This window comes from Leptosomus discolor, chromosome 1 (genome assembly GCF_034619465.1).
Source record: "Leptosomus discolor isolate bLepDis1 chromosome 1, bLepDis1.hap2, whole genome shotgun sequence".
In the NCBI taxonomy this organism is placed as follows: domain Eukaryota; kingdom Metazoa; phylum Chordata; class Aves; order Leptosomiformes; family Leptosomidae; genus Leptosomus; species Leptosomus discolor.
Window position 1 is genome coordinate 150,144,461 of NC_141391.1, and position 18,761 is coordinate 150,163,221.

The window sequence follows — 18,761 nt, forward strand, 5'->3', positions numbered from 1 at the left end:
AGCTTCATGGCTTATGTGTGTATTAATTACGCCGTGTTTAGGCTGTGAGCGTTCATTTTTTGTTGCATACGCTTGGTAAAAAAGAATCCTGCAGAGAAAATGTTAAGTGTGTGGTTATGCGTGAGTCACACTTTGGACATCATGACATGGCAGAATTTCTGTAGTGACAACAGTACAGAGAGCAGTTGGATCTCCTAAGTTACTGTTTAACAGGGCCGGCTGTGACTGTCCAAGACTGTTCTGCAGCCCCTTAAATACACAAGAGAGCCCACGGACGAGAGCAGGACTGATGATGGGAAATAAGGGGCTGCAGGAAGCTGTCTTATTTTTCAGCCAGTGCTTAGAGAAGGGAGCAAGGTCAAAGGAGTTCTGATAACATTTACAATATTAAACAAATCTGGACATTGTTTAGAAATTTATTAGCAATTTTAAAATAACATCATTCCTTAGATAAAAATGCAATCTTACAGGAATATACATTTGTCCCACACAGAGATGACCCTATAGCTCACTGGCGGGCCATTCGCTCTAACTTTCCTCTGTTGATTTTAAAACGTGCGAGAGGGCAAGACGGACTCTGGCACTGATGACAGGCTTACATGACGGTTACAAACTGTACAGCATTATTTACAAAAGCATTTCTGTGGGTTCATGAAAACTAGATATAAAATTGTGGAAGGAGGTAAAGAATTGAGACGGGGAAGGGCTTGGGTGGAGGTGCAAGGGAGGGCTGGGAGGGTGGGCAGGGAGCGTAGGGAAGAGTGGGATAGGAGGTTTATCTCTGGGCTGATTTATACTTGAGAGAGCTCATTTTACAGCTCTGGGCAATTCAAATGAAGGCAAAACACTTATATTTATCAACATTTATAGCTGATGATCAGAGCAGGAAATGGTGCTCCAGGGCCTGAACTTAGGAGGTGCTGAGGAACCCCATCTTCCCTGAAGTCACTGGGAAACGCAGGTATGCAGTACCTTGCCGGGCCCGACCCAAACTGTGCAGATGCAGGCCAGATACAGTACCTCCCAGACCTTAAAGAGTTTTGATCCTGCAGTGCTCAGTCATTGGTGCTGACGTGAATTCAGACTGAGAGATCAGCTCCTAAATTACACTTTCACTCCTGAAACTGGACTAGATTCCAACCACTTCTTGCCAGAATTCACCCAAAGCGACTTATCAATTGCTCCACCAAGCGACAATTGTTTGAAGGGAGATTTCATCATTCGGAATTGATTTTTAAGGCAGTTTTAAAAGTATCTCCCCCTTTTTTTTGTGTGTGATGCAGCAATGTTTGTCGAAGAGATATTTACAGTCTCACTCCTCCTCCTCTGAAATCTTCCCACATTCAAACTGTCAAGTCTGAATAAACCTGAACGAATCAGTTCTATGAGCAATCATAAAGCTGATGATGCTTAGGTAGTGTTGGCTGCCAGTCTACCTAGGTGCTTGAGATGGGAGCAGACTGGCTTAGGATGGTTAAAATATTAAAAGCATTACAGCCTGTTTGGGAAAGAGCTTGCACTTTGCTTGGCTGGGCAAAATGCAGCAGAAAACCATGGGTATTTCATCGTCCGAACGATGAGGCTAATGAATGGTGTCTGAGTTTGTGGGTCTGCCTTGAATAGGGAAATGCTTTGGAAAGGGGCTGTTCGAACGCTGGAGGAAACAAAAATGTGTTGTCAGGTGGAGTGATGCCTGCTCTCACCTGGACTTGCCCCCGCTCTGCTGGGCCTGGGATGCAGCTGCCAACCCCAGCCTAACTGAAGGGTCGGGCAGAGCGCTGCAAACTTTAGGCTGTGGGAGCGGAGGCTGTCTGTGTGAGGTGGCGTAGCAAAACAACAGCGTGGGAGTGTGGAGATGAGCTCCTAAGCCCTTGGTAATGTTAATGATTCCCTTATTACATCACTCATTGGTGCTGCTCTTCTCAATTAGCCCTTTAGAAAGGGACTTGATTAAGTTGCCTAATTGTCTCCTGCCACCTGAGATCTCTGCTGTCCACGGGGCTGGTAGCTGTGACACCAGCCCTGAGGAAGAGTTGTGCCTTTCTGGACCAGCTGCTGCGGGCCAGACAGAAGAGTACTGTAGGGTATCTCAAGTGGCAGTAGATGCCCACATTTAGGCAACTGAGTCGAGCCCTGTGCCTCTAAAGAAGTCCTGGTTTTTATGCTCAAGTGTTAACAGTTAAGTCAAGTCCCCCAAAAAGGGCAGGGGAAGAATGGAGGATTTAACTAGAACACTAAAGTTTGTACCAGAAGAGGGTGTTTTTTTTTTTTCATTCCAGTGTGATGCTGCTGACACCTCTGAAAGCAATTGGAGCCCAGTCTGCCTTCAGTACAGGACACATCTCTTGGCTGTGTTTCTGCCCTCACTCGCCCCATCTCAGGGCACTGTGGCAGCAAGGCCATAGTGGTTTCAGCTGTCCAGAAACAAAGCAGCAACAGAGAGCAAAGTTCTATGGACTGAGATCCCATTGGAAACCTTCTGGACCCCTGGGCTTGCTAACCCTGAATAAAACTTTAAAAACTTTGTAACACTCAAAAGCAGAAAAAAACCCGAAAACTTGTGCAGCTGTGGAAATTTGTACTTCTTAGACTTCTTTGGAGAAGAAAATAAATGGAGGAAAGATATAATTATTTGTTTCTGGGCCCAGTTCTGTTTTCCACATTCCTTGCATCAATACAACCTCCTTGGCCTCCAGTGCCCTCCAGCCTCGTGTTAGCAAGATGGGAACTGAGGCTTCTGATGGCCTGGAGTATTTTGTTTATATGCACTACAGTTTTCATTATGGGAACTGGTAAAATCTCACCGCTACCAGAAGCCCTCGACTGGATTCTACTTATTTTATCAACTTTGTTGTGCTCTGAATTCCCCATTCAGTGTTCCTCTCCCCCACCCTGCCCCTGCCACGGGGATGGTTACAACAGGACCATGCATATATGTTCTGTCTCAGTAGGGCTGCTTCACTTCAGCTCACTGGACCGATGGGTTGGGCTTTCTCATCTACACGTACGAAGCAAGGCCTCCAACTTCATCTATGACACAGGTGAACAACCCCACGGGCTCGCGGTGCCGTCACCTCGTACGATTGTGTCTGTGTGCAAACGCGCATACATTTCATACAGCAATCTGAAACTATCAGGCAGAAAAGACACAGGAGCCTGGCTGAGACCCATACAACTGTTATATTGGCGTCAGTCTAAAGAAAGCAATGATACATTGCTTTGGAAATTATCAAGAAATGTAAAAAATGCATTTGCCCTTTTTTTGTTGTTGTTGTCATCGTTGTCGTAGTCATCAGGGGCAGGGTTCTGAGTCAGAAAACAAAGCAGAAATAGATGCGATTCTGTACATGGCGCCTCTCTGGCTGTCCCTCCGCGCTGGGGTGTGGTGGGCAGGGTAACAAAACAGGCAGGACCCCTGCAGTAGCAGCAGCATCTACACCATCATCGTTCACATGTCCAGCTGAAGAGGCAGATGATGCAGAAAAGGTCAGTGGATAACGAAACTCCAGCTCTGGATCATGAGTTCCACCTTCTTCCCCATCACGTCAGCCACACAGAAATAAGGAAGAAAAAAAGAAATGCACCCGGTGTGGCTGGCCCAGTACTGCCTGGAATAATGAGCAGGAGTGATACAGGGAGGAGGTTTGTTGTTTTATAAGAAACGTCTTTCGTCTGCAGTGTACTCTTGCAAGTCAGAGATGCTCAGTGGCAAACAGCAGATTGTTTCCCCCATTCTTTCCTTTCCTTCCATGCCACTCCTTGGCCGTTGCTTCCTTCAAAGCTTCCATCCACAGCACAGTGATTGCACCCACCATCTGCTCCCATACACAGGGAAAGAAAGACACTCCAGGAGCTAAACCTGCCCCTGCCTTTCCACCGTCCCCCAGACTCCACCTCACCTGAAGGAGGCAGTAGCTCTTTGCTCAGGCCTGTCACAATGTGCACATTGGAAGTACCTCAAATGAAAAAAAAAAAAAAGTGCTGCCCTCCCCAGAAAGAGAAATTTGCACAGCCGGCACCAGCAATTACTAAATTTAACACCTGCCCCTCAAACCGCAGAAGTCGTCTGCATTCTCTGCTAGCCACATGTTTTCCACTCTGCAGGACCTAAGGGGTCTTCCATCAGAGAGCGGGGTTTCCCCTGGCCGTTGTAGGCTCTGACCCTTGAGGGGGTCACAGCTTTCACTGGGAATGCATGGGGCATAATCTTTTCCACCACTTTGCTTCCCATCAAGAAAAATCCTAAGACGACATGGGCTGTCAAGCATCCAAAATGCCGATGGCCACCACTAATTTAGATCAGTACTTTGTTTCTCAGGAGCAGAGAACGCTTCTGTCTCCCACTGGGAGGGTCAGATGGACTTTCTAGTGGAAGAAAATGAGACAGGGAGCCCTTACACAGACTTCATTTTCAGAAACAGCCAGGCACAGCATTATTTCCTTTCAAGTAGCTCTGGAGCACATCAACGCTAGAAGCAGCAAACTCTCAAAGGGAGACATACTTGTGTGCCTGCCTCAATATAGGCACGAGGGATGGAAAGGATGAGACTGACTGACATCAGCTGGTTACTTTCTCCAGGGAAGTCTTGAATTAGGACTTCAATGCCAGATGATTGTATAAATGGACTCATATTTCTCCAGTTTAAAAGGATTTATTTTTTTTAGGGTATCTTGAGCTGCTACTGCCTGGTTCAAAATGACACTGAAAAAAGTGTACTGTCAAAAATGCCCTTTGCTATTCCTGCTTTATGCCCCAGAGAATCAAGAAGAAAAACAAGGGCATTACAAAAATAATGTAATCAACATATGCAATAAATGTTGTTCTCAGACATCTGCAGAAGCTGAGGATTTGAATGAAAGTTCAGCTCTGAGTCAGATCACACCTCCTAGCTCAGCACTGATCTGCAAGTTTGTGAACTGTCTTGAGAAGGGAGAAAAAACAGCAGTAGTCTAGACAAAAATCAGTTGCATAAAATCTAACAATCCCTGCCTGGTTTTTCAGCCTCTCTCACGGGTTAGGGCCAAGTATTGGTGTGAGGAAGGTCAAGAGAGGTTCACGCTCACTAGTAAGGAAATATGGCTGGGGCATGCTGTGCCGCCAGATGTTTTGTGACTCAGAATCTGACCCATCCACTAAAGTCTGAGAAGAGGGGTGAACCGTGCATAGAAATGCAAAAAAGTCACTTAACATCTGCATCTTGACCAGACTGCAGGAACCCTCCTAAGCAACGATCCAGAGCTCTCTCCTTCACCCTCTGCTGTCAGTCCAGACCAGAGTTAGATAATTTTGCTTTGCTAGTGATTCTGCCTCTTGCATTTGCTTATCCCAGGATCCTGCTATAATCGATCAGGGTTAGCCATTTAAAAAAAGAAATTTGGAAGCAGATTTTTCTTCCGCTGCTCCTTGAATTGCTGGTGCCGGCTGAATGCGTAGGATGGATCTGCCAAATGGGCTTGGGGGTCTTGCCACTCTCGAGTGGGACGAGACCTTTAGAGAAACTGTGCAAAAGGAAAGAGAACAAAGCCTGAATAAAATGTCCCGGTCTCGGGAAGAAAGATTCTCTACCAATAAAGTCATCGTGCATGTTTAAAGGGAGCGAGGAAGAAGGAAAATGAACACAAGATATGCAAAATCAGTAACGTTCAACCTGTCAGTGGATTGCAGAATAGTTACTTACACCAGGTACATTTTGTTCATTGTACAAATTAAAAAAGGAAAAAAAATAGTACCCCTTTCCCCAACCACACGTAGAAAAGCACTTAAAAGTTCAAAGGTAAAGCTTGGCACATTCCAAATACGAAATGATTCACTTGACATGCAGCAAAATATACAAGAAGTGATTCTTTTTTTTCTTTTTTTTTTTAAACAAACTTAATTCAATTCATTATCTTTGCTTGGCACAATTGCAATTCATTTTAAAAAAATATTTGAAAAATACTGAAACTGACCTGAATTCAAGTATAACAGTTTCTTCAACAGAAACATTATCAATGCAATAAAACATCACACAGAATATATCAAAGCGTAACTCCTTCTGGTTTTTTTTTTATTTCCCCCCACCCCCACAATTTTTTTCTATACAGTTTTAATGCCAACACAACTTAGAATTGTATTTTAAAATTAATATTATTGCATTGTTTTTGCATATCTTGTGGAACAGAAAATGCAAAGAGTTACTGATTCCCCTTTCAAAAGCAGAGACAGTGGTTTGTTTTTGCATTCAAATGGCCCCAGATACAGATCTCCTGCAGCTCAAACCAGGACGTGGAGAACTGCATGCACTTACACACACGCGCGCGCGCACGCACACTCGCTCGGTATTGCTCCCACACTCACAGATATACTTAGCACTAAAAAGAACCCAAATCAATCACTCAAATGTGCAAGACTATATCAAGTGCATTGCCTACTATCTTTAAATTATAAAACAACAACAAAAAAAGGAGGTTTCAATTACTAGCAAATAAAATTACAAATCCTTGGTGTACATAATGTTTGGTAAAACTTGTCTATCATTATACTTCTACCAAATTTCAATGGAGAAAAAAACCCCAGTTTAAATAATACAACATGATCAAAGCAATTTAACATTTGCAAAGGTGAAAATAAACCAAAACAAAAAGGTAGGTGATTACAAAACATTGTAAACACTCCCTTCTCCCTCCAAAAAAATAATAATAAAAGAGTCAAAATAAAAACTGCAACATGCTTTCAAGAAAATATCAAACTGCAAAACAAGGAGAGATCTACACAAGCCCACCACCACCTCAGCAGGTGCGGGGCAGGTCGGCTCAGCCCCGCCGCAGAGCCTGCTCCCCGCTTTCCCACTGGCTGGCACGGCTGGCTGTCTGAGCTCTGATTGGTCGGCAGGAGACTGCCTGAGCTCTGATTGGCTGGCAGGTGACTGCTCAAGCTCTGATTGGTTGGCAGGAGTGGCTGCCTGAGCTTGGATTGGTTGGCAGAGACCGCCGCCTGGGAGTCTCGGCAGGGTTGAGCAGTGCTGCCACCTGCCCCTCGGGCGCCCCCGGGCTTCTTCTGCTTCCTCCTCCCCTTCGCGGTGTGGGAATCCACAGCAGAAGAAGTCCTCCTCTCCTTCCGAATCAAAGGGCCTTGGCTTTATGGAGACGGTGAGGCTCATACAGAATATGTGCAAAATGATTTTTACAAGCAAAGTTGAAAGACACCCGTTTGACGCAGGGTCCTTTTGGCTAGGGCCATCCACAGGAAGCTGAGGTTCCCCTTCGCGCTCGGGAGGCAGTAGTCGTTCCTTGTGCAGGGACTGAAAAAAAAGAGGGAGCTGGCTCTCCTCCTCTTCCTCCTCCTCCTCCTCACTCTTCCTTCATGGACACGTGCTGGGGTTATATCCGCTCCTGAAAAGCTTTCTTACACCACCCAACTCTGCGACTCGTCCCAACAGAAATGAATGAAGAACGCTGTTCCGGTTACTCCAGGTCACGAGAACAGTGAGGCACTTCTGAAACAAACCCATTAGGAACATTGAAACAAATAAAAAACCAGCATCGCTTCCAGCCCTGGCAACTACAGGCTGCTGATATAAATCCTGCTGTCCTTGAGCTCCTCCTGACTTTTTCTAGAATCCGGGTTCTGCACCTCTTCCTCTTCCTCTCCTGCACTGTCCTGCCCTGGGTCCCTGCAGTTAACAAAAGGCAAGAGGTTGCCATTGGGGCTCTGCTTGCTGTTACCATTGAGAATGTTGTCAGCTGCATTTTCCATCTCTTCTATCGTCATGTCACAGGCGTCTGCGAGCTCCTGGGTTGTGACCTCAATGAACTTTGGATCTTGAGCAAACTGCATCAGTCCTTCCGAAATCAAGACCTTGAAAAGCAGGTAGGGAACCAAAGACAAAGGCATATGTTAGTACTCTGCGTCATCAGCCCTGTCGCACCCTAACACAACCCTCTTTACTGCTCTATTTTCCCCAACGGTCCTTCTCCCCCCATTCATGCTGCTAACCCCTGCGTGGAGATGGCCTTTTCTACTCTCAGCATTGCGAGCAGCAACGTATCTGTTGCCCTGCTCTTCCGAGGGCTGTGTTTCTAGTTGACCTTGACACTGCTCATGGCCTTCGTGACTCTGTAGTCTTACCGCTTCGACCAGGCTGCCAGCGCTGCCGTGAAACTGCCTGCTGCTCCCTCCGGTCTGGCTGGGGACAGTGAGGGAGACCGGCCTGGCTCTCCTCGGGCTGCTGCAGCCGGTGTTGTCAGGGTACCGAGAGCCGCAGTGTACTGACGGGAAGCTGCTGTTGAGCTTCTCACTGGACTCTGCCCCGTCGAGGCGCAGAGTCGGGATGGTCTGTTGCTGCCAGCCACGGCTGCAGGGTGTAGCAGGGGGCGTAGCACACAGCCGAGAGAACATGGTGGGGGAATGGCTTCGCTGGAGTAGCGGACTCAGACCGGCCACCGCTAACGCCTGTGGATAGAGGAGGAACAAGACAAGTGAGAGCTTGCTCTTAGCAGCAGGGCTGGAATAAGGAGGTTCTGGAGAGACTACCTGAGAAAGGCCTGGAGGGTCTCAAAACTTGTGAAAAGAGCTGCGGGCTCCTGGAACAGTTTGGGTGTTTCCTGCGAACTCGTTTTGCAAGCTTTCCTTTAAATGGTGTCTCCTGTGCTAGTGCCAAGCACCAGACTGCAAACTTTCACAACTGCAGTTCTTCAGCCTTGGAGACACTGCACTGAGAGGAGGGATGCAGCCCCGCTCCCCACAGCCTTGCCAAAAACACCACCTCTTCTCCAGTGGGTGAGACAGCAATTCATTTTCCCACCACTGCCACCACCCATACCACTAGCTTTTACTGGCAATTGCTGTGTTTTTTGTAAGCGTCTACTGCGGAACCTGAACGGATACCAGATGTGACTTTTAGATGTGTCTGCAGTTGGCAATAACTATAAATCCACCACTGGATTTTAAGACATCTGCTGTTGGTGGGAGGATCAATATCTGATGATTATACTTCGAGCCATCCAGTCCTTCCTGTAATCATACACACAAGACCTGAGTCATCCAGCCTCCTTTTATAACAAATTTCTCAAGAAGCCCTTTGCTGCACAGAGCTGATCTGATGCCTTATTCATGGTGACTGCTGCCTTGTTCCATAAGCAATGCCGTCAGAGTCATATGCTCATCTCACAGAGCTCAGTGCTGCCTAGTATGAGCAAAGAAATAAACGCATAGAAAATAGGAAAGCGCGGGGATTGTGTTGCGGAGAATCCACTTGTTCGGGCTGGGGTTAGTCTCACCCAGCTTCAGCTATCGGAAGGCTAGATATTTAGTCTAAACTAATTGTGCAGAGAGACATCAGCAAGCCTCCTGCCTCTTTTTGATACCTGCCTGAAAATGCTGTCTGGAGGATGAGACTTAGACAAGATTTATATTTGCCCTTTGGAGATGCGCTTTCCCTCTGTTGACCACAGTGGGACTGAACTGACTGGTTTAAACTAGAGAGCTGACTTTAAGATACCAAAAGTTCAGTGAAGCTCAGTCCATCTGCTACTGAAATCCTTGGGAACTGATAACCATGCTGTGCTGATGATGTCAGTGACAGATGAACAAAAGAATTAATTATTAGTCACCTACAAGGTTCACCAAGATTTTCTCAGGAATTAGATGTCAGACTCCTATCAAAATTCAACGAGGAAGAAAGAAATTTGTAAAATTCATCAGTATAAGCCATGTCCTGTGGGCTATGATGGCCTCAGCACCTCCCTTAAACTGCCAGGACTTCAAGGAGATCCCTAGATCTGTCAGGTAGGACAACTGAACCAGTTTTTCAGCTTGTTGGAAGAAACCTATATAAGGTGTTTTATGCAAAATGTAAGGTTCTGAGGAAGTTGAAAGAAGCTCTTAGTGATTGCTTTGAGCTTCAGTTGCATATATTTATGTATCATGATGTATGAGTATTTCATGAGAATATCCCTTCAAGTATTCATGAGCAACCAAATCCATCGCGCTTCGCAGAGGCAACCTTTCCACTTTATGTTCTCGTTTTAAGCACTGTTGTAGGCTAACATTTTTGTAAACATGTGAACACTGATGAGTGTTGTCAGCTGGAGGCCAGCTGCCTATTTCAGCGTAACCCTCCAGTCTGGCTGAGTGACACTGGGGTGTGGTGAGCCCCATCCCTCTAGGTCTGGAGCTGCATGGTGGAATGAGGAAAGGTGAAGTAGCTCCATCCTCTTTGTACAGGTTGGGGGAAGGTGATTCTGCCAGCTGGGTGGGCTGAGAGAGTAGGAGGCATGTGTGTTCTCTGCCTGGCCTGCTGTGGGAGGGCAGGGAGTCCCAGGATGGCTGTTGCGGCTGTTGGGAACGTGGGAAGCTGTTTCCTGCCCACTCCTCCCTGCTGCAACACGTTTGCTGGTTGTCCCTGCCACAGCTGTAACTCTCTGCAGACCACTGCTTTCTGGAGCTCAATCCTTAAAGGACAACTGGCTGGGAGTGGAGGTGAGAAAAGCCAGGGAGCCTCAAGTGCGCTCATCTCTTGCTCCTCTGCTCTGACTTCGCTCTCCTCCTGCCCCTGCCACGTGGCACTGCCTACCCCTGGGGCAGCCTCAGGAGGTGGGAAGGTGGTTCTGCCCTGTCCCGGGGGAATACACAGAGCAGGACATCTCGCTTGCAAGGCTGGCACTGCCATCTGCACCTGTTTCTTTTATGGTGACAAAAAGTGGCATCAGCAAACTAAAATACACAAATCCGCTTTGGACTATGACAGCTGGCTAATCATCTAGGTACGTGCCTAAGCATACATTTGCTAGGCTGCTGACTGCAGGTACAAAGGGCTTAAGAAGCTGATTAATTACATGGGATCAGTTTGTGCTTTAAAATGATTAATTACCATTACTGGTTACCTTAATTACTATGAAAGTAGACCCTGCACATTTTATTTGTATGCATACTACCATCAAAGCCAGTGTAACTGCACTGCAGCATGCAGTTTGATAGTTATTTTTATCTTTTAGCTAGTTTTTTATTTTACTCTTTCGTGGACATTGGAAAATGATAACTCTACTGACGCCAAAGGACGTGTTCCTGTAGCATTCTTCTGGGAATGATAAAAATCCTGAAAGCAGGAGTGAGCATGATGGCAAATACAATTTCTTAAAAACCGGACCTTTGATATGGGTGAGAAACTGTCCCAAATGTTTTTTAAAAAGTTGGTTGGGATACAATGGGGGGCACTGTGGATGGTAGAGTCTCAGTTACATTGCTGGGCCCTTTGTGGTTATTAATGCTTACCTGATGATGTACCAGATGCAAAGGCAGAACTGTCTTCTGTGAGACATCTACGCCCTGGTTTTTCTGTCTTTTCAGACACTCTAAGTGAAAAGATGCTCTTCGACCTGAAACAGCAATTACACACAACTGTGTCCGTCACTCATAGTACACTACAGGTAACCTGTTTTCAATTTCTTTCAGTGCAGTCCCATTGGAGATACAGCAAAGACCCCCATTTTAGGTTCTGTCCACTTTCCCTCAACACCTTGCCCTTTCCAAAGCATCTGTATCTACAAAAGCAGTCAAGCATCATGGACCAGCCAGCACTAATTTCCAAGCAAGATGCAAGATAAAATTCTGGATGATGAGTTTTATTCTTCCTCTTCTAAAACACTGTCCTGGTAGACACCATGCAGCTAATTTCCCTCCTAAGCAGTGGAAGTGTTCTCAGACCTCTCTGGTTCAGGTAAAGCTCTCAGCGGGACTGGTGATGGCAGCTGAGGCTCTGGTGCTGTGCCTGGCTGTACACAAGGTGCAGGAGGGGATGTCAGGCCGCTCCGGTGACATTGGCCTCCGCTTGTGTGTGATCTCTGTCCCTTAGCTGCCAGAGTCACCACAGTTTATGAGGCTGTGTCTATAGCAAGGTCAAGTGGAAGGGAATTAATCAATGGTTGAATTCACTGGTAAATGGAAGGCTGCTTATATAGACATGAAGCATTTTCAAAATTTGGGAAGAAGGGAAGAGAAAAAAAGCTTTTTTTTCTCTTGAAAAGAAAAAGATTTTAGGGGGAACTATTGAAACAGTCACATTGTTGTCTATTTGCTATAAAATTAAACTTTATTTCTGTAAATATGAGAAAGGTACTCCTTATGCAGGAATTTAAAAGTACTGCAAAGTGTGTTTGTGAACAAGTGCACAGGCTTTACTTCTGAAGACTGGCAAATAAATCCAGTGTTAAAGATAGAGCTGCATGGCACACTAAAATATTTTGTGGAGTTCTTGATTCTGTTGGCATTTTTCTAAAGAAGGAAAGAAATTTAGAATTCTGAAAACAGTAAGTATCTATAATAATGATTTGTCAAGAAAAGGCCCTCTCAGGGGTTGGAGGAAACGTGTTATAACTCAGAGAACAAATGCTACAATGCAGATATAAAGTGTTTCCTCTTTCTAGAGAAAAAAATGAGTATGTCATCACTGTATGAATATTCACTAGAATGTGGTTAATGAAGCATTGTATCAAGGACTGACTGCAAATGTGGCCTTACTGATAGATACAGGAATCGTCACTGCTCAATATTTTAAATTTTGAAATAAAGTAAATGCTTTTAAAATGCTCAATTGTATAAGCATCCTGAAGGATTTGAGTGAAGACTCAGTAGTCTCACTTTAAACATTACACTACTTAGTCTGTCACTTTTATTTTGTAAGAATGTATTTTATATACAGGATTCTCTTTAGTTTCTCCCCCAAATGTCCTTTTTCTCCACACCAGTACTCAGGAAAAAGGCTGAAAAATACTCTAAATAAAAGAGCTTATTTTCTTACAGACTCTCACATTTGTCCTGATACTTTCATAAAATCTTGTGATTCATGATTTTCACCTGAGCGTAATCTGCACGCTGAAGCACTTGAAGAGCTCCAGGTACAATTAGGGCAAAAGCAAATTTGTGTTACCTTAATCTGAAATTCCCTGTTTTCCTTGTAGCTGATAAAAGAGACAACCTCTCCTTTCTCCCTGCTGAATACACACAGAACGCCATATACTCAAGGCTAGCCCATTCGGTGACTCCCTGGTGATTGTTTGGAGAGCCTACAGTGCTCTGATAAACTCCCCTAATTCACAGGCGAGCTTACTCAAAGAGATCACATGGACTATCCAAACAGCGACAGATTCATCTACTGACTGAGCGTAAAGTCAGTAGGGCATCATCAGGATTGCATGCACATCATGGGATTTTTGGTCTCACGAGCTGAATGCAGCAAACAGCAGCAGCAGCAAACAGCAACACCCGTGCCCACACACGCTGAGATTCCTCCAGCGAGATGGGAGAACTCAGGCGAGGCAGAGGAGAGCACAGCCCGCATGTCACGCTGGGAGGTTACCTAGTGCTGAGGAGCACAGAAACCCTTTCTTTGGAGAGTGCCGGGTGTCCTCTCCTTTGTTGTTTTCTGGTGGAGTGAGTTGTCTGTTTTCATCATCTTGGTATGCAAGCCTGGAAAGGAGAACAGAGGGATTCTAGAAAAGCAGCTGATATTGGGCAGAATAACCCCTCTTCCAGCAGGAAAGCCAGGAAGGTCATGCTAGCAAACGGATGCAATAGCAAGCTAGCTTCAAGCTGTAACTGATCCAGGAGCAGTAAAAGGGACCACGAGACAGTGAACACTCTAAAGATGAGATCTGGGAACTTTAGATGATAGAAGTGAAGGTGGGGGGAGGCCCTGCAGATCCAGATGTCTCATTCAGAAGAGAAGGAAAACCCTAGGTGAAAGATGTCTTTTTCAACATTACCTCTCAGGGCTGAACTACGTTTTTTAAAAAAATATTTTCTGATAATTGAGTTGTCTGACTACAGCCTCCTGGCCTTAGTCCATAAATGGAAATTTTGGTAGAAAAACGTCACCTCTTCCCACCTCTCCCCCTTAGTTAAAGAACCACCCAAACACCTTGACTAAAGCTGCAAAGCTCACATTTCGGTAGAGAGCAGACTCGGTTCACTACAGTACTCAATGTCTTCATTCAAATTTTCATCATAAGTCTCATCCTGAGACACTTCCTCTTGGCAAACAATTGCCAGCTGGCTGTCTCTGGAACTGGAGCTAATGAGCAAAAAAGACAAATCAAGATATGGAGATGGTAAAGACAACCTGTTATAAAGACAAGAATGACAGGCTCCATCTGTCTCAGTTTATTATGAAGTTGAAGAGCTATCACAGAAAAACCAATGACTGAACAGAGCTGCAGAGTTCACAAATACAAAGCAACAACCTTTGTCTTTTACACAAAGTAAAATCTGAGATGGGCTCTTGGAAATATAGCTTTTTCCCTTGTTGCAAAAGCCTTGGTTATGAATTTCAGAGAAGCCTCCTAGAGACTAACAGTAACCCTCTCAACTCTGTGGTGTATGGTCTCTGCCTCCCAAATCCCTTACTCTGCACCATCTCTCCCCTCTGCCTCCTGTTTATGCTCTCGTTCCTTGCTGTCTTTTCCATCTTTGCTCCCTTTTTTCTCATCGCTACCTGCAGAGTGCTTCTACTGAATTCAGTAGGATCCGTTCAAACCCTTAAGTGTGGCAGCCCTTAATTCCCTGCTTGCCTCCTCTTTGTCCCTCTGTTTCATGTCTTGTCCCTCATATTTCACTTCATTCTGAGTTTGTAGTTTCTGAGGAGTAAAGTAAAATCTGAAGGTAGTGTGAATCTTTGAGATACTGACACGGAGGTATTGGAGCCAATGTCAGTCTGTTACCAGCAGTCGCAGGAGAGAGCAGTGTGGCAGGTTTTTTTCATCTTTCAGGGACTGGACAGGAAACATTATTTTATCATTTGGTTTAAGCAAAAAGCACTGGGAGAAATGTGCATATGCATGTTATAAAACAGCCTGTAGGACAGTGCTGGTGTGACCTTCCTCCTGAGATGGGAGGCAAGTAAAACAGCTAAGGCGCGGAGGGAAGAAAACCAGTACGTGGCAGCTCCCTCTATTCAAAAGTCTGCGTTTAGCAAAAACCATACAGAATTTTTGAATGAACATGCCAGGGTGTACTTCACTGTGCTGTGATCAGAGAGTGCCTAGATGTGTGAGCCCAGCTAGAAACTATAAAACCCCCCTGAATCTAGAAACCAGCTAGAAACAATCCATGCATCACTACCTGCCTGTGGGCACAAAAGACTTGAGTTGGGAATATTTTCTGGAGATGTCCTGCTGATCATTACCTCTTTTTCAGCCCTACTGACACCAAAAAGAAGAGCTCATATTCAGCATTAATGGGGATTTGGACTTTCAGTGGGACAAACAATGGGTCTTACATCCAGAAAGCATTAGAGCATGAGGGAGAACACATACCGTCCCAGTGTTTCGTAGTAATGCGTCCTAATTCAAAGAAGGCACCCAAGGAAGCAAGGAGAGAAAAGAACACCATGTTAGCAGTGTCACATCAGCACAAGTCAGCGAGGGGGAAGGCAGATGGTAACACATGTTGTGCAACTCTGTGGCCTCCTTCAGGAAGGCACGAAATAGAAAACCCACTGGACTCTTTACTGGGGCAATTCTGCACCCACTGAATTCCCTCCACCTTACTGTCCTATTCTGTCCTTTGCTGGGCAGCATTTCTCCACCTTTTCACATTGCCCACTCTCTGCACCGAAAAAAATTTCCCAGCTCCTTCCTGCTGTTACTTAAAGGGTTAAAAAAAAATCCCTCACTGATAAAAATGATACTCCTTTTGTATTAGTTATCTGGGTGTAGACAGCCTGAAAGCTGTCCAGAGAAGGGGATTTTCTTTGCTTTGCACAGCATTGTGTTTCTGAAAACCTTCTACCTCCTCCCAGGATGCCTTTGGTGACCTCTGTAGGGATGCGACCCATATACAAAGCTCCCTATTGGGTGCTTAAGAGATGAACTGCAGTCTCTTTCGTTTACCAGCTGATAAAACACCTCCCTGTGGTGAAGGAGGGATAAATAAGGCTCCTTCGGTTCTCACCAAGGTTTCTTCATCATGAAGCCCAAAGAAATCAAGTGTGTTGGTCACTAAGAGTGCTGCTTCTTTGCAGTGGTCAGCTGGTGCGTATCGGTTGCACTGTGGGCTTTGGCACAAGTGGAGAACCAGAAGGCTCAATCCAGGCTGCCGGCTGGGCAACGTCCAGTGCGTGACTTCAGCTAGGCAGCAGTGCTCTGGTGTTTGCATGCATGCTCCTAGACCTGGTCCCTCGACTCGCTCTCTGCTATGAAGCTTACCGTTTGGAAGATAGTTTCCAAGGAGCCTCCTGCACACGTATGGTGGGTGACAAGGGGGTCCCGTGGCCTTCCACTGTGCTGACAGTGCTGGGGTAGCTGGGTGGGCTGGGGAAGCGGCATAGGGCAGTGTTGTTGGCATTGTTGATGTTGGCGTTGGAGCCTGAAGATGAGTAGCTGCTGGGAGTGAAGGTGGAGTCCACCAACTTCTCATGAGATGGAGATTCAGTATCTCCCTGGTTGTTGCCAGACTTATTGATGTGCAAAGGTCGCTGGGTGGTGAACGTCTGGGGGAACGCGCTCCTGCCATCACTTTGGTAATAGCTGACGTGGTTTCCAAACAAGCCTCCGGCTCTCTGTCAGAGAAACAGGAATGATTTTTCCCTTTGTGAGTAAGAAGATGTACAAGGGCCCTGGTGTTTGCTGCTTAGCCTGTTGTTGAGGGAAAAAAAATGTTAGGGCCAAAGTGCGCATGACGACACTGGTGCTCTCTCTTCCAGAGGATAGTGCACGGACTTCTCTGCCAGAGAGAGACTAGGTACACGCAGGCTGTGAAAGCTTTAGTTTTCTAAGATATATCAGCGGACTGGCCAAGTGCACAGGTGAGGCAAAGGTGTCTCTAGACCTCCCACCAGTCTTGGGAGTGCAGGACTGGGTAGGGATGTAAGAACCAGGTAACTGCTCTCTGGTTTTCACAGTGCAGTTGCAAAGCAACATTTAGACATGAGAGGGAATTTGAGAAGAGCACCAGAAACTATTAACGACCCAGAGGAACAAATGAAGAAAGATTTAATGAGCCAGTTATGTACTGTTTAGATGATGAGTACTGAAGGGCAGTGACAGCATCTTTCTGTAAGGAAAGGAGGAAAATGCCAGAAGAGAGGAAATATTACCAGAGGAGACAATTATGAGAAACAGGAATAAGAAAGAGTAGATGTAGGTAACTTGCTCAGAAAATTTCCTCCTTCCGTAGGAGCTCTGTTGGGTTCTGGTGTGCTTTTTGGAAGAATGCTGCTTGGGCCACTGTAAGGAGGAGAGCACAAAACACTGAAGTGTGCCCGGCTGCTGCTCTGCAGACTGTAAGATGGCTGATCTGTTCTTCAGACTCTTTAGCCATTCTCATTCTGATTTTATTTAGGTTTTTATGAGGAAAACTTCCATTGAGAAGAAAACGGGATTAAAACTGTGCAGAGATCTCAGGACCTGGCACCTTGAGTCCACCACTCTGCTTTCTAGTAGGGTCTAGAAAACAAGGAGGGCCCAGCTGAAATACAGAGTGAGTAAAAGAGAATGCAGCACTTTCTGAGCTCAGCTACTGGTCTAGCCTCAGCTTGTGAACTTGTTCAGCACCTACCCGGAAGATATCATCTTCAGAGGCAGCAGAAACAGCTTCTTTCATGGCCTTATCTAGCTCTTCTTCAGCTGTCAGGTCTCCAGAAATTGCTCGTCGGATCTCTGGACCGATGTCATGAAGTGTGCGTAGACCAGCCTGCAAAACAGCAAACTATAGAGCTTCATATCTCCGAGTGGGTATATGAGAAATAAAAGCAATGCTATTTCTTCCTAAGCACTGTGAAACCCTTTTACTTAATACAGCATCCCCAGCTCCTAGAAAAACACCAACAAATTCTGTTCTTTCATCTCCAGCTTAGAGAGGGAGAAACTCTTAGCAATCCAACTCAGGAATGTTTGTTGCTATTCCCCTGGCTTCATCACAACAGGCCATAGACATAAATTCACAGGCTTGACTAAGCAAGTCTGCATGCTTTCAACTTTGGGTTCTCAGATCCACAACCAGAAGCCCTAGAGCAGTCACAGTTCCAGCTGAACCATGTACTCGGTGCCTCTGAAAATCTCTTCTTTTTAATCAACAGCTTAAATATAGATTTAATAGCTAAACTTCTGGCGTCTGGACCTGGACAGTCCTCAAACCCCTCACTGACTGAAATCTGTTCCATGGAGTCCATCCAGGGAGTCAAGCTGTGGGTATGCAGAGACCTCAGTCTGTATCTGTGGCTGCGTGACAGGACTTTTTAGCTTGCTTGAACTCCAGAGTCACCCTTCTTCCTTACTGTACACTCGAGGAACTGTGCTGCTTGTACAGTTAATGGGGCTTTCTCATTCTTTCACACACCCTGGTAATCCACCCAGTGAACATGTAGCATACTGGTGAACAGATCCTGGGTCTTAAAGCCTGATCCAGGTCTGTTACATCCAGGTATGCTTTTTGCCTTTTAACTGATTCTGCCTCCTGGCAACGTGCTCTCCCTGAACCCAGTATAGTGAGTCCCCTCAGATGTTGAATGAATGTGGTAATAAGCAAACATCTGCTGGACCAGTTCTGTAAAAGAACCCCAACTTTCAAATATTACCAGCAGATTGATAAACTGTGGATATACCTCACTTGTGCCTTCCACCTCCAGAGCTAAGGGATGTGGCCTATAGCAGATACACGTTTATCCAAAAGGACTGATGTGGTAATTCAAGGGGTCTAGCTCCCTTACAGTGGGGGTAGCCCATTGCAGCCTCCAGAAGGGTTGAGAGGGAAGTGGGGTCAAATGCCTCTACTGTACCACCCCTGTCCA

The 18,761-nt window shown here is 45.7% G+C and overlaps 1 protein-coding gene across 4 annotated transcripts in view; it reads right to left on the reverse strand.

Annotated features, from left to right (window-relative positions):
• Positions 1–7,540: 7,540 nt before the first annotated feature.
• Positions 7,541–18,761, reverse strand: part of CACNA1C (calcium voltage-gated channel subunit alpha1 C) — a 491,226-nt gene continuing 480,005 nt past the window's right edge. For 2 of the 4 annotated variants that reach the window (XM_086467242.1, XM_086467239.1), the window contains exons 41-47: positions 17,531–17,665; positions 16,180–16,532; positions 13,920–14,048; positions 13,335–13,444; positions 11,252–11,355; positions 8,108–8,431; positions 7,541–7,837 (exon numbers count right to left, since the gene is read on the reverse strand). In XM_086467242.1, the coding sequence (XP_086323368.1) occupies positions 7,541–7,837; positions 8,108–8,431; positions 11,252–11,355; positions 13,335–13,444; positions 13,920–14,048; positions 16,180–16,532; positions 17,531–17,665 (1,452 nt within the window). Of the gene's footprint in view, positions 7,838–8,107; positions 8,432–11,251; positions 11,356–13,334; positions 13,445–13,919; positions 14,049–15,288; positions 15,316–16,179; positions 16,533–17,530; positions 17,681–18,761 lie in introns of all 4 variants that reach the window. The other 2 variants (XM_086467225.1, XM_086467234.1) reach the window with 2 other exon arrangements.